The 12,951-nt window shown below is 42.1% G+C and overlaps 1 protein-coding gene across 2 annotated transcripts; it reads left to right on the forward strand.

Annotated features, from left to right (window-relative positions):
• Nucleotides 1-294: 294 nt before the first annotated feature.
• Nucleotides 295-11,096, forward strand: LOC133544574 (ras-related protein Rab-9A-like). Of its 2 annotated transcripts, XM_061890059.1 has the most exons (3): nt 308-444; nt 6,062-6,100; nt 9,337-11,092. In XM_061890059.1, the coding sequence occupies exon 3, from the start codon at nt 9,372-9,374 to the stop codon at nt 9,975-9,977; it is 606 nt and encodes a 201-aa protein (XP_061746043.1). In that variant the 5' UTR covers nt 308-444; nt 6,062-6,100; nt 9,337-9,371; the 3' UTR covers nt 9,978-11,092. The 2 variants fall into 2 exon arrangements, with proteins under 2 accessions (XP_061746042.1, XP_061746043.1); XM_061890058.1 differs by lacking the exon at nt 6,062-6,100 and having other exon boundaries at nt 295-444; nt 9,337-11,096.
• Nucleotides 11,097-12,951: the final 1,855 nt, after the last annotated feature.

A 12,951-nucleotide genomic window follows, 5' to 3' on the forward strand; every position in this document is an offset into this window, starting at 1 on the left:
TTGAAAATCAAATATCTTGTCTTTGTAGTGCATTCAACTGAATATGGGTTGAAAAGGATTTGCAAATCATTGTATTCCGTTTATATTTACATCTAACACAATTTCCCAACTCATATGGAAACGGGGTTTGTAGAATAGGCCCCACAAAAAGTTTTCAAAGATTCGAAATGTCGTGTATTTTGAAAAATAAAGTACAACTACCATTCAACACAGACACGCAGGACTAAATGTTTGGCCACACAAAGGGTCTCTTTTTCCACGGCATGAGACAATAAAGAGTGGCAGGCAGCGCACATGATGGGTGGAGGCGTGACGCAAACACGCGGCTCATATGAGCGCCCTCAGGCCTGCACACACATCACCATGCCACATGCTCCCCACACGGACCCATTTTCTTCCGGTTCAAGGCTCCTTCTATGTCCTTCTTCCACGCCAACGTTGAAGGTAAGCTTCCATTATGACATGTCCTGTGTCAAAAATGTGCTGACTGTAGGGTTTTATCATAAATGACTGTTAAAATGTTCTGTTGGGATGATCTCGACAGCGACATGGTCCTGGAATGTGCATTTTGAGAGAAATAGTCCTTTGAATAGTTGTTATGTGTGTCCATTTTTTATCCGAGGACATGCTTGAGACACGTTTGCCAGAGTCTGTTTCTTTTAGTCTGCTCGTTTCATTCTTCAAACTCAATCACAACTCTGGAAAACACAGTAGAGGTCCACTTTGATAGATATTTGTTAATGATGCTAAATATAAAACGTCCATATCACAGCTTAGGTGTTGGATTCATTTTTTTTTTTTTTACAAAATGCATATGGCCGATACAAAACTAGTTGCAGGCCACTCTGTAGCTTTATGGCCTGATTCTGGGATTGCTTAATATGGCAAAAAAAACCATTGTGGTGGAGTTGATGAGTTGAAATAAAAGTAATTCAACCATCTGAGGACGTTTTAATTATCTTCAAAGCCAAGCAGGGCATACAAGTCATTGAAGGGCGTAAATATTTTTTGTGGATATATGTATAAAAATGTGTATATGTATGTGTTTGTATACACACACACACACACACACACACACACACACACACACACACACACAGACAGTGGGGCAAAAAAGTATTTAGTCAGCCACCGATTGTGCAAGTTCTCCCACTTAAAATGATGACAGAGGTCTGTAATTTTCATCATAGGTACACTTCAACTGTGAGAGACAGAATGTTAAAAAATATCCAGGAATATACATTGCCATCCATCCATCCATTTTCTACCGCTTATTCCATTTTGGGATCGCGGGGGGCGCTGGCGCCTATCTCAGCTACAATCGGGAGGAAGGCGGGGTACACCCTGGACAAGTCGCCACCTCATCGCAGGGCCAACACATATAGACAGACAACATTCACACTCACATTCACACACTAAGGCCAATTTAGTGTTGCAAGTTTGGTATAAACTCAACTCATCGTGTTTGGAGGAAGAAGAATACTGAGTTGCATCCCAAGAACACCATACCTACTGTGAAGCATGGGGGTGGAAACATCATGCTTTGGGGCTGTTTTTCTGCTAAGGTGACAGGACGATTGATCCGTGTTAAGGAAAGAATGAATGGGGCCATGTATCGTGAGATTTTGAGCCAAAACCTCCTTCCATCAGTGAGAGCTTTGAATGGTTGAGCCAGGGGTCGGGAACCTTTTTGGCTGAGAGAGCCATGAAAGCCAAATATTTTAAAATGTATTTCTGTGAGAGCCATATCATATTTGTTAGCACTGAACACAACAAAATGCGTGCATTTTTAAGTAAGACCAACATTTTTAGAGTATAATAAATCTCTTATTCTTTTTACTAACATAGTTTTTCTGAGGCTAACCAATAATAAATGTTATACTTCTTAATGGGACTTCTTGAACTGGTGGGGTAGAAAACGGATGGACGGATTAAAATGCATGAGAATGTTTTATATTATCAATGTAGTTTTTAACACTTTAACACGTGCCATGAATTGATTTATGTGGACCCCGACTTAAACAAGTTGAAAAACTTATTCGGGTGTTACCATTTAGTGGTCAATTGTACGGAATATGTACTGATCTGTGCTATCTACTAATAAAAGTTTCAATCCATCAATCAATAGAAAGTTGATTACCAGCAGAATTATTCATTACTTTTTGTGTTAAGCAATGTCAGCTAAGATTTATCTGAGAGCCAGATGCAGTCATCAAAAGAGCCACATCTGGCTCTAGAGCCATAGGTTCCCTACCCCTGGGTTGACCAAATACTTATTTTCCACCATCATTTACAAATAAATTATTTAAAATTCCTTCAATGTGAATTCCTGGATTTTGTTTTCACATTCTGTCTCTCACAGTTGAAGTGTACCTATGATGAAAATTACAGACCTCTGTCATCATTTTAAGTGGGAGAACTTGCACAATCGGTGGCTGACTAAATACTTTTTTGCCCCACTGTATATATATCCATCTATCCATTTTCTACCGCTTGTCCCTTTTGGGATCGCGGGGGTTGCATATATATATATATATATATATATATATATATATATATTTTTTTTTTTTTTAATTATTATTATTATTTTTGTACTTTATTTGCTCGAATCTCTCATTTAATTTTAACTCTACACAAAAATACCAAACATGTAATGTTTGTTATTTATTTAATTTTAAATATTTGAAGGCCTATTGATCAAATGATCTCACAGTTATTAACTAGTATAAATGTTTTTTATAACAATAGTTATCTTACTCATTTAAACACATGATTATGTCCGATCAAAACGCTTTCAAGGGGGTCTTTTTTGGCTCAAATTTCTCAATAAACTTCAGTCCTAAGCAAAAATATCCAAAATTACCTCACCTTTTCTCCTCCAATTATATTGCTGGGTGTTGTGGACAAACCGCTCAATTTTTGTTTCATCTGACCACAGAACTTTGCTCCAGACGGTCTTTTCTTTGTCCATGTGATGTCAGATGAAACAAAAATTGAGCTGTTGGGGCCCACATACCCAGCAATATGTTTGGAGGAAAAAACAGCTACCGGCAAGCATGGTGGTGGTAGTATTATGCTCTGGGCCTGTTTTACTGCCAATGGAACTGGTGCTTTACAGAGAGTAAATGGGACAATGAATAAAGAGGATTACCTCCAAATTCTTCAGGACAACCTAAAATCTTCAGCCCGGTGGTTGGGTCTTGGGCGCAGTTGGGTGTTCCAACAGGACAATGACTCAAAACACATGTCAAAAGTGGTAAAGGAATGGCTGAATCGGGCTTTTAGAATGGACTTCCCAAAGTCCTGACTTGAATGTGTGGACAATGCTGAAGAAACAAGTCCATGTCAGAGAACTAACAATTTTAGCTTAACTGCACCAATTTTGTCAAGAGGAGTGGTCAACAATTCAAACAGAAGCTTTCCAGAAGCTTGTGGATGGCTACCAAAAGCGCCTTATTGCAGTGAAACTTGCCAAGGGACATGTAAGCAAATATTAACATTGCTGTATGTATACTTTTGACCCAGCAGATTTGCTCACATTTTCAGTACACCCATAATAAATTCATAAAAGAACCAAACTTCATGAATGTTTTTTTGTGACAAACAAATATGTGCTCCAATCACTCTATCACCAAAAAAATAGAAGTTGTAGAAATTATTGGAAACTCAAGACAGCCATGACATTACAGGTGTATGCAAACTTTCTACCATGACTGTATACGTCCTGTTTGGCTGAGTGGTTTTGTCGAATAACTGCCAGTATACATAAGAATTGGACATAGCTCCAGCACCCCCTGCAACCCCGAATGGGACAAGCGGTAGAAAACAAATGGATAGATGAAATAAAAAAACCCTCGTAGGACAAAGTTTGTATAATGGATTAGTAATGCAACAAAAATGATGGCTCCAAACGTCAGCCTATGCCTCTGAGGGTTAATAAATAAACAAAAATTAAAAAGGAAAAACCTCCTCCCTGCTTGGGAATGGAGCTAGCAACCACAAATTAGGAATCGAAAGTTCTAGCCACTGTGTCAACGTGTGACTCATCCTGTGTTCTGATAAAGTGCATTTTGTTATCAAAAAGGCGTTAAAGGCCTACTGAAACCCACTACTACCGACCACGCAGTCTGATAGTTTATATATCAATGATGAAATATTAACATTAGTTTACATTTAGTTTACTAAATTACAATTTTAAATTTCCCGCGGAGTTTTCTGTTGAAAACGTCGCAGAATGATGACGCGTACGACGACGCGTGCGTGTGACCGACATATTAGCCCAACACCGCTTACGGCTAAAAGTTGTTTCTTTTCATCGCATAATTACACAGTATTTTGGACCTCTGTGTTGCTGAATCTTTGGCAATTTGTTCAATTAATATTGGAGAAGTCAAAGTAGAAAGATGGAGGTGGGAAGCTTTAGCCTTTAGCCACACAAACACTTGGTGTTTCCTTGTTTAAAATTCCCGGAGGTGAAGCTTTACCATGGATCAGAGCGGTTAAGCGAACATGTCAACCGGCAGTTTTTGGTGAGAAAATTGTGGAAATAAGTCGCCTCTTACCGGAGATCAGCGGAGCTTCTGTCCTGCTGCAGCTTCGTGACTTCCCTCAGAGACTGGCGTCAACACACCCGTGGACACACCCTACCAGACACACAACTATCAGGTACTATTTAACTCACTAAAACACTAGCAACACAATAGAAAAGGTAAGGGATTTCCCAGAATTATCCTAGTAAATGTGTCTAAAAACATCTGAATCGCTCCAAATGCAATCACCTTTTTTTTTTTTACTAGCTTTTATTTTTTTATTTTTTTCCTAGTCCTTCACTCTAAATTTCCTCATCCACGAATCTTTCATCCTCGTTCAATTTAATGGGGGATTTGTCGCTTTCTCGGTCTGAATAGCTCTCGCTGCTGGAGGCTCACATTATAAACCAGGGGTAGGGAACCTATGGCTCAGGAGCCAGATGTGGCTCTTTTGATGACTGCATCTGGCTCTCGGATAAATCTGAGCTGACATTCTTTAGCACGACAAGTAATGAATAATTCCACTTGTAATCACAGTGTTAAAAAAAACGTTCAAAATATGAAACATTCCCATGCTTTTTTATGTTCAAGAAGTTGCGTTAATGGTAAGTAGTGATTTATTATTGGTTAGTGTGGGGCTTGCCCTCCTGGGGGTTCTTCAGACCACTAAGCACCGACATGAGAGCCCTTTTCAGGGTTACATTATTGTTTTATTTTTCAATAAGTCTCTCAGTTGCTTTCCAGCAATTGTATTTTTCTCTCTCGCTCGCGCTCTGGCTCCAGCCTCCACCCCGTCTCTCCTCCTGGCTGCTGCTTATAACAGAGCGACAGGTGATTAGATAACAAGGCCCAGGTGGGCCATCTACGCACCTGTCGCTGATTTCGAGGCCAGTCCTGGGACACCCAGGTTTGCTGCAGGCCCACAGGCCACGCCCCCACTACAGTTAGCTTCAGAATAACAATGTTATTATAAAGAATAAGAGACCTATTATACTCTAGAAATGTTGTTCTTACTTAAAAATGCACGCGTTTAGTTGTGTTCAGTGTTATTAAATATTATACGGCTCTTACGGAAATACATTTTTAAATATTTGGTTTTCATGGCTCTCTCAGCCAAAAAGGTTCCCGACCCCTGTTATAAACAATGTGAGGATGTGAGGAGCCCTACAACCCGTGACATCACGCGCACATTGTCTGCTACTTCCGGTAAAGGCAAGGCTTTTTTATGAGCGACCAAAAGTTGCGAAGTTTATCGTCGATGTTCTCTACTAAATCCTTTCAGCAAAAATATGGCAATATCACAAAATGATCAAGTATGACACATAGAATGGACCTGCTATCCCAATTTGAATAAGAAAATCTCATTTCAGTAGGCCTTTAACATATGTTACTTTCCAATGGATTTATTGGAAAACAAAACAAAACACAGGGATTTTGGTCCCAGGCAGTGAGTTTCAAACACGGCTTTTCTTGCAGCTGGCAGCGGTTGTAAGGTTAAATGACTCATAATGTTTTCTTTGCCTCTCTTGCAGCCGTACGGACATGACAATGAAACGTGTGCGGGTGTGATGGTAAGAAACTATTCTGCTGTTGTCCATGTTGATTTTCATCACTTGACTAGTGAAGGTTTTCATGCATGACATCGACACTATAATAGCAGTGCAACCAGTGGGCTGCTTTCTGGGATTATTAGTCCGTTAAAGGACTTTGACTAAGTAGGCATGCAATAAGGAAACACCTAGACACCTATCTTATGTGGTGACTCACAAACCGTGCAGAATTTTGCTAAATCGTATATGAATGAACCTGGTGAAACACGTGCTGAATTTGGCTTGGCATTGTCTTGCTGAAAAAGAAATAGACGGCGCTTAGATGGCAATATATGTTGTTCCAAAACCTGTATGTACCTTTCAGCATTAATGGTGCCTTCACAGATGTGTAAGTTACCCATGCCTTGGGCACTAATGCACCCCCATACCATCACAGATGCTGGCTTTTGAACTTAGCGTCGATAACAGTCTGGATGGTTCGCTTCCCCTTTGGTCCGGATGACACGATGTCGAATATATCCAAAAACAATTTGAAATGTGGACTCGTCGGACCACAGAACACTTTTCCACTTTGCATCAGTCTATCTTAGATGATCTCGGGCCTAGAGAAGCCGACGGTGTTTCTGGATGTTGTTGATAAATGGCTTTCGCTTTGCATAGTAGAGCTTTAACTTGCACTTACAGATGTAGCAACGAACTGTATTTAATGACAGAGGTTTTCTGAAGTGTTCCTGAGCTCATGTGGTGATATCCTTTAGAGATTGATGTCGGTTTTTGATACAGTACCGTCTGAGGGATCGAAGGTCACGGTCATTCAATGTTGGTTTCTGGCCATGCTGCTGACGTTGAGTGATTTCTCCAGATTCTCTGAACTTTTTGATGATATTATGGACCGTAGATGTTGAAATCCCTCAATTTCTTGCAATTGCACTTTGAGAAACGTTGTTCTTAAACTGTTTGACTATTCGCTCACGCAGTTGTGGACAAAGGGGTGTACCTTGCCCCATCCTTTCTTGTGAAAGACTGAGCGTTTTTTGGGAAGCTGTTTTAATACCCAATCATGGCCCCCACCTGTTCCCAATTAGCCTGCACACCTGTGGGATGTTCCAAATAAGTGTTTGATGAGCATTCCTCAACTATATCAGTACTTATTGCCACCTTTCTCAACTTCCATGTCACGTGTTGCTGGCATCAAATTCTAAAGTTAATGATTATTTGCAAAAAAAAAAAATGTTTATCAGTTTGAACATCAAATATGTTGTCTTTGTAGCATATTCAACTGAATATGGGTTGAAAAGGATTTGCAAATCATTGTATTCCGTTTATATTTACATCTAACACAATTTCCCAACTCATATGGAAACGGGGTTTGTATTTAGGCATACTACGCTACTGTGTTTCACCAAGGTTGTACTTCAGAAAACATTCTAAGAACCACTCTTTTAAAGCAAACAGAGTAACATTGGCGACTGAATTAGCACTGGAGATTGATCAGCTCGCCCACAATGAATGTGCTGCCAGGCACAAAATGGCTGCACAAGAGGCACGTGAAAGTTTGATGAAACGTTCGTACACGGAGACAAAGTTCGTACTCTAAAGCATAGTTTATGCGGCCTGCGGTTCGTACGACGAGTGGTTTGTAAATCGAGGTTCCACTGTACTTTGTAGCAGCTTTACTTGCAGTAAATACATTTTTAGACCAACTAGAACAGGGATCTCAGACATGCGGCCCGCGAGACGGTATTTTGCGCCCCTCACCTCAATATGAAAGTTTAATGTTAGTGCGGCCCGCGAGTTTTATAAGACTGGCGCTTGACAGCGTTGTGTTATTTGGGTCCAAAATGGCTCTTTTCAACGTTCTGGGTTGCCTACCCCTGCATTAGTGGAAAAGCGGGAAATGAGTTAAAGCAACAGAGACGTTGGATTTTCTTACGTGCCTGGCTGCAGTCACACCGTGACACTTGTCCGTCAGTAATAACAGTCCCCGATAACCTGGACCAAATCAAACCGTTATTTGTTTTTTTTTATTGTTTAATTTGCATTGCCTCACACGATGAACACTACATATATTTCTACACGACGCCGGATAACACCCCGGGAGCCGTCACTTTTTTGCTCTCGCTATCCTGGTACTTTACCGACTATTATCCGCCGACTGCCGTGTTGCTGTAGGGAGGAAAAGCGGAACGACACACATGTCGGAAATAACATTGTTCTCCGTGCGTTGGCTATATACAAATATATTCCACAACCCCAAACATGTCTTTTTCTACACCTGCAGTGAAGAGAAAGGTTCGTGATGAGCAAAGACAACTCCAGGAAAAGTGGGAGATGCAATATATATATTTTTTTAACACAGGGGCACCCCGATGTATCGTATTTGCACAGAGAAAGTTGCGGTGCACAAAGAATACAATTTGAAACGTCATTATACAACTACACATGCTGAGGAGTATGCAACATTTTTTTTTTTTAAGAAATCTTTTCTTGCGGCCCAGCCTCACCCAGACTCTGCATCCAGTGGCCCCCAGGTAAAGTGAATTAGTGAAGTGAATTATATTTATATAGCGCTTTTCTCTAGTGACTCAAAGCGCTTTACATAGTGAAACCCCCAATATCTAAGTTACATTTAAACCAGTGTGGGTGGCACTGGGAGCAGGTGGGTAAAGTGTCTTGCCCAAGGACACAACGGCAGTGACTAGGATGGCGGAAGCGGGAATCGAACCTGCAACCCTCAAGTTGCTGGCACGGCCGCTCTACCAACCGAGCTATGCCGGTGAGTTTGAGACCCCTGAAGTAGAATAATTTGCTCACACCTGATTACAACACACTAATGTGCTGCAGCACAATGGTTAGGAGTCACTCTCTAATGGACAAAACAGGAACCAAAAAAATGGATTTAGAATAGAATAGAATAGAAAGTACTTTTTTGATCTCTGGGGGAAATTCAGCACCACAGTTCGCTCACAATAATAACAATAATAATAATGATAATACATAACATGTAATATATATATAATATATGGATAATATAAATATATTCTACATATATTCTACATTTAAGTGCAGTCAAGGAATATATGCATTATACAGTCCTACTGTCGGTATGAAGGACCTCCTGTGTTGTTCCGTGTTACATTTTGGGAGTCTGAACCTTCCACTGAACGTACTCATTCTCTCCGCAAGGTCCGAGTGTAGTGGGTTGGAGGTTTAGTTTTTGTTTTGCTTACCAAAGTTGTGCTCTTTTGCCTCCTCAGCGGATGTAAAACAAATCTGCAGCTGCACTCCAGCCATGACCTCCAAGTCGCCCCTGTTCAAGTTCGTTCTCTTGGGCGACGGCGGCGTGGGAAAATCGTCCCTCATGAACCGCTTCGTCACCGACAAGTTCGACTCCCACCTCTTCCACACCATCGGCGTGGAGTTCCTCAACAAGGAGCTGGACGTGGACGGCCAGAGTGTCACGCTGCAGATCTGGGACACGGCGGGACAGGAGCGCTTCCGCAGCCTGCGCACGCCGTTCTACCGCGGCTCTGACTGCTGCCTGCTCACCTTCGGCGTGGACGACGCGCAGAGTTTCTGCAACGTGGCCAACTGGAAGAAAGAGTTCACCTACTACGCCGACCTCCAGGAGCCCGACAAGTTCCCCTTCGTGGTGCTGGGCAACAAGGTGGACACGACCGGGCGACAGGTGTCCGGGGAGGACGCGCGGCGGTGGTGCCGCGACAACGGCGGGCTTCTCTACTTCGAGACAAGCGCCAAGGAGGCCACCAACGTGGCGTCGGCCTTTGAAGAGGCAGTTCGCCTGGTTCTCAGGCAAGATGAGCGACCCGACCACCTCATCCACACCAACACGGTGGACCTGAGGAAGAGGAGTTACTCCGATTCCAGCTGCTGCTGAACTGCACTTTTGTCCAACCGAAACTTACATATAGTGGGGCAAAAAAGTATTTAGTCAGCCACCGATTGTGCAAGGTCTCCCACTTAAAATGATGACAGTTATGTTTTAACTAAGGGAGATGACGGCAGACTACACCAGGTGGCAGTGTTCAATAATTTATTATATATATATATATATATATATATATATATATTGTAAGTATTTATATATATAATAAGACTACAAAACAATACTAACAATAAACCAAGGCTATGAAGTGTGACAAAGACTCAAGCGTGTATGGTGTAAGGCTAAGTGTGGAAATTAACTTAAGTGTCTTACCAAAGTGTTGGAGGTGGTGTAGACAGGGGCGAGGCAGGCAGGGAAGTCCATGGCGGAAGCGGGGTCAAAAGCAGGAGAGCGAGTCCAAAGTCCAAAACAGAGGTCGGGGATCCAGGAAGGCAAAAATGGGAGCCAGGAGGGAAGCAGGGGTGGTGACACGACACTGTGGGAAAAGCAGGAGAAACAGGGATCGGGGAAAACCCAAGGGCACAAGGAAATAAGCAACGAGCAAGGAGGAGTAGTTTCACCATCTGAGAACTAAGTTCCCGCGCCGATCCTTGGGTCTACTGGTCCTTTATTGGACTTGCCCTCATCAGTACCAGGTGAGCAGATTGATAACAGGCTGCAGGCTCGATGCTGCGTGGGCGTGCTGCACTCAGCACGAGTGAGGGCGTATCTGAGCGCGCTGTCAGCAGAGGCGCCTCTTGGCGCACTGTTCGTAGAGGCGCACGCAGCTCCAGACGCCGAGGAGACGTGGGTTCGAATCCGCGCCGTGACAATGACAGATGTCTGTAATTTTCATCATAGGTACACTTCAACTGTGAGAGACAGAGAGTGAAAAAAAAAATTCACATTGTAGGAGTTTTTAAGAATTTATGTGTAAATTATGGTGGAAAAAAAGGATTTGGTCAACCATTCAAATCTCTCACTGATGGAAGGAGGTTTTGGCTCAAAATCTCACGATACATGGCCCCATTCATTCTTTCCTTAAAGGGGAACATTATCACAATTTCAAAAGGGTTAAAAACAATAAAAATCAGTTCCTGGTGGCTTCTTGTGTTTTTTGAAGTTGTTTTCGAAATTTTACCGGTCCCGGAATATCCCTAAAAAAAGCTTTAAAGTGCTTGATTTTCGCTATTTGCGATGCGACTGTCCATTTCCCTGTGACGTCATACAGTGCTGCCAATGTAAACAAACAATGGCGAATAGCACAGCAAGATATAGCAACATTAGCTCGGATTCAGACTCGGATTTCAGCGGCTTAAGCGATTCAACAGATTACGCATGTATTGAAACTGATGGTTGGAGTATGAAAGTATTGAAGAAGAAACTCAAGCTATTGAGCGAATAGCTATTGATGCTATTCATAGCCATAGCATGGCCGAATAGCTGCGTTAGCATTGCCGGTAAAATGTGCGAACCAAATGATCAGGACTTTCGCATCTCGTGACACTGGAGCAACTTAAATCCTTCAATTTGTAAGTGTTTTTTTTCACAGGAAACGTAATATAGTTGCAAATGCATCTGCAGGTTATCCATACATCTCTGTGCCATGTCTGCTTTAGCACCGCCGGCAAATAGCATGTTAGCATCGATTAGCGTAGCATGTTAGCATCGATTAGCTGGCAGTCAACATCAACAAAACTCACCCTTGTGAATTCGTTGACTTTATCGTTGCAAATGCATCTGCAGGTTATCCATGCATCTCTGTGCCATGTCTGCTTTAGCACCGCTGGTGAATAGTATGTTAGCGTCGATTAGCGTAGCATGTTAGCATCGATTAGCTGGCAGTCACGCCGCGACCAAATATGTCTGATTAGCATATAAGTCAACATCAACAAAACTCACCTTTGTGATTTCGTTGAATTTATCATTGCAAATGCATCTGCAGGTTATCCATACATCTCTGTGCCATGTCTGTCATCGCCGGTAAAATGTGCAGACACTCTGGCACATTCAATGGGGGTCTGGCGGCAGACACTTTCACATCTTTGGGCCAGTTGTGCAACTTGAATCCCTCCCTGTTAGCGTTGTTACACCTACGAGGCATGATGTCTCCAAAGTTCCAAAAAATAGTCGAAAAAACGGAAAATAACAGAGCTGAAACCCAATGATTGCAATGTGTTGAACATGAAAATGGCGGCTGTATTACTTCGTAGACGTCACATTCTGACGTCATCGCAAAAAGAGCCATAAACAGAAAGGTGTTTAATTCGCCAAAATTTACCCATTTAGAGTTCGGAAATCAGTTAAAAAAATAGATGGTCTTTTATCTGCACCACCTAGGTATATATTGACGCTTACATAGGTCTGGTGATAAAGTTCCCCTTTAACACAGATAAATCGTCCTGTCCCCTTAGCAGAAAAACAGCCCCAAAGCATGATGTTTCCGCCCCATGCTTCACAGTAGGTATGGTGTTCTTGGGATGAAACACAGTATTCTTCTTCCTCCAAACACGACGAGTTGAGTTTATACCAATAAGTTCTATTTTGGTTTCATCTGACCACATGACATTCTCCCAACCCTCTGCTGTATCATCCATGTATCCATTTTGGTACAAACTCAACTCGTCGTGTTTGGAGGAAGAAGAATACTTTTATCTTGCCTCTGATGGGCCAGTCCCTAATATAAACCAACCAATCATCGTTAATTTTCTCCACATGCTTTGATTTCTCATTAATTCATTTCATTGTCCCTGTGGGGCGACTTGTCCAGGGTGTACACCGCCTTCCTCCCATGTATAGCTGAGATGGGCTACAGCACCCCCCTCTACCTCAAAAGGGACAGGCGGTAGATAATGGATGGATGGATGTATTTTCACCATATATTGTTTTTTCCTGGATTCACAGAATATATCCTCAGTGTATCATCATATTGACAATGAAATAAGCACTGACACTACCCATTTCCACATAGGTTTTATTCGTCGAA

Source organism: Nerophis ophidion, linkage group LG27 (assembly GCF_033978795.1).
Source record: "Nerophis ophidion isolate RoL-2023_Sa linkage group LG27, RoL_Noph_v1.0, whole genome shotgun sequence".
Lineage (NCBI taxonomy): Eukaryota > Metazoa > Chordata > Actinopteri > Syngnathiformes > Syngnathidae > Nerophis > Nerophis ophidion.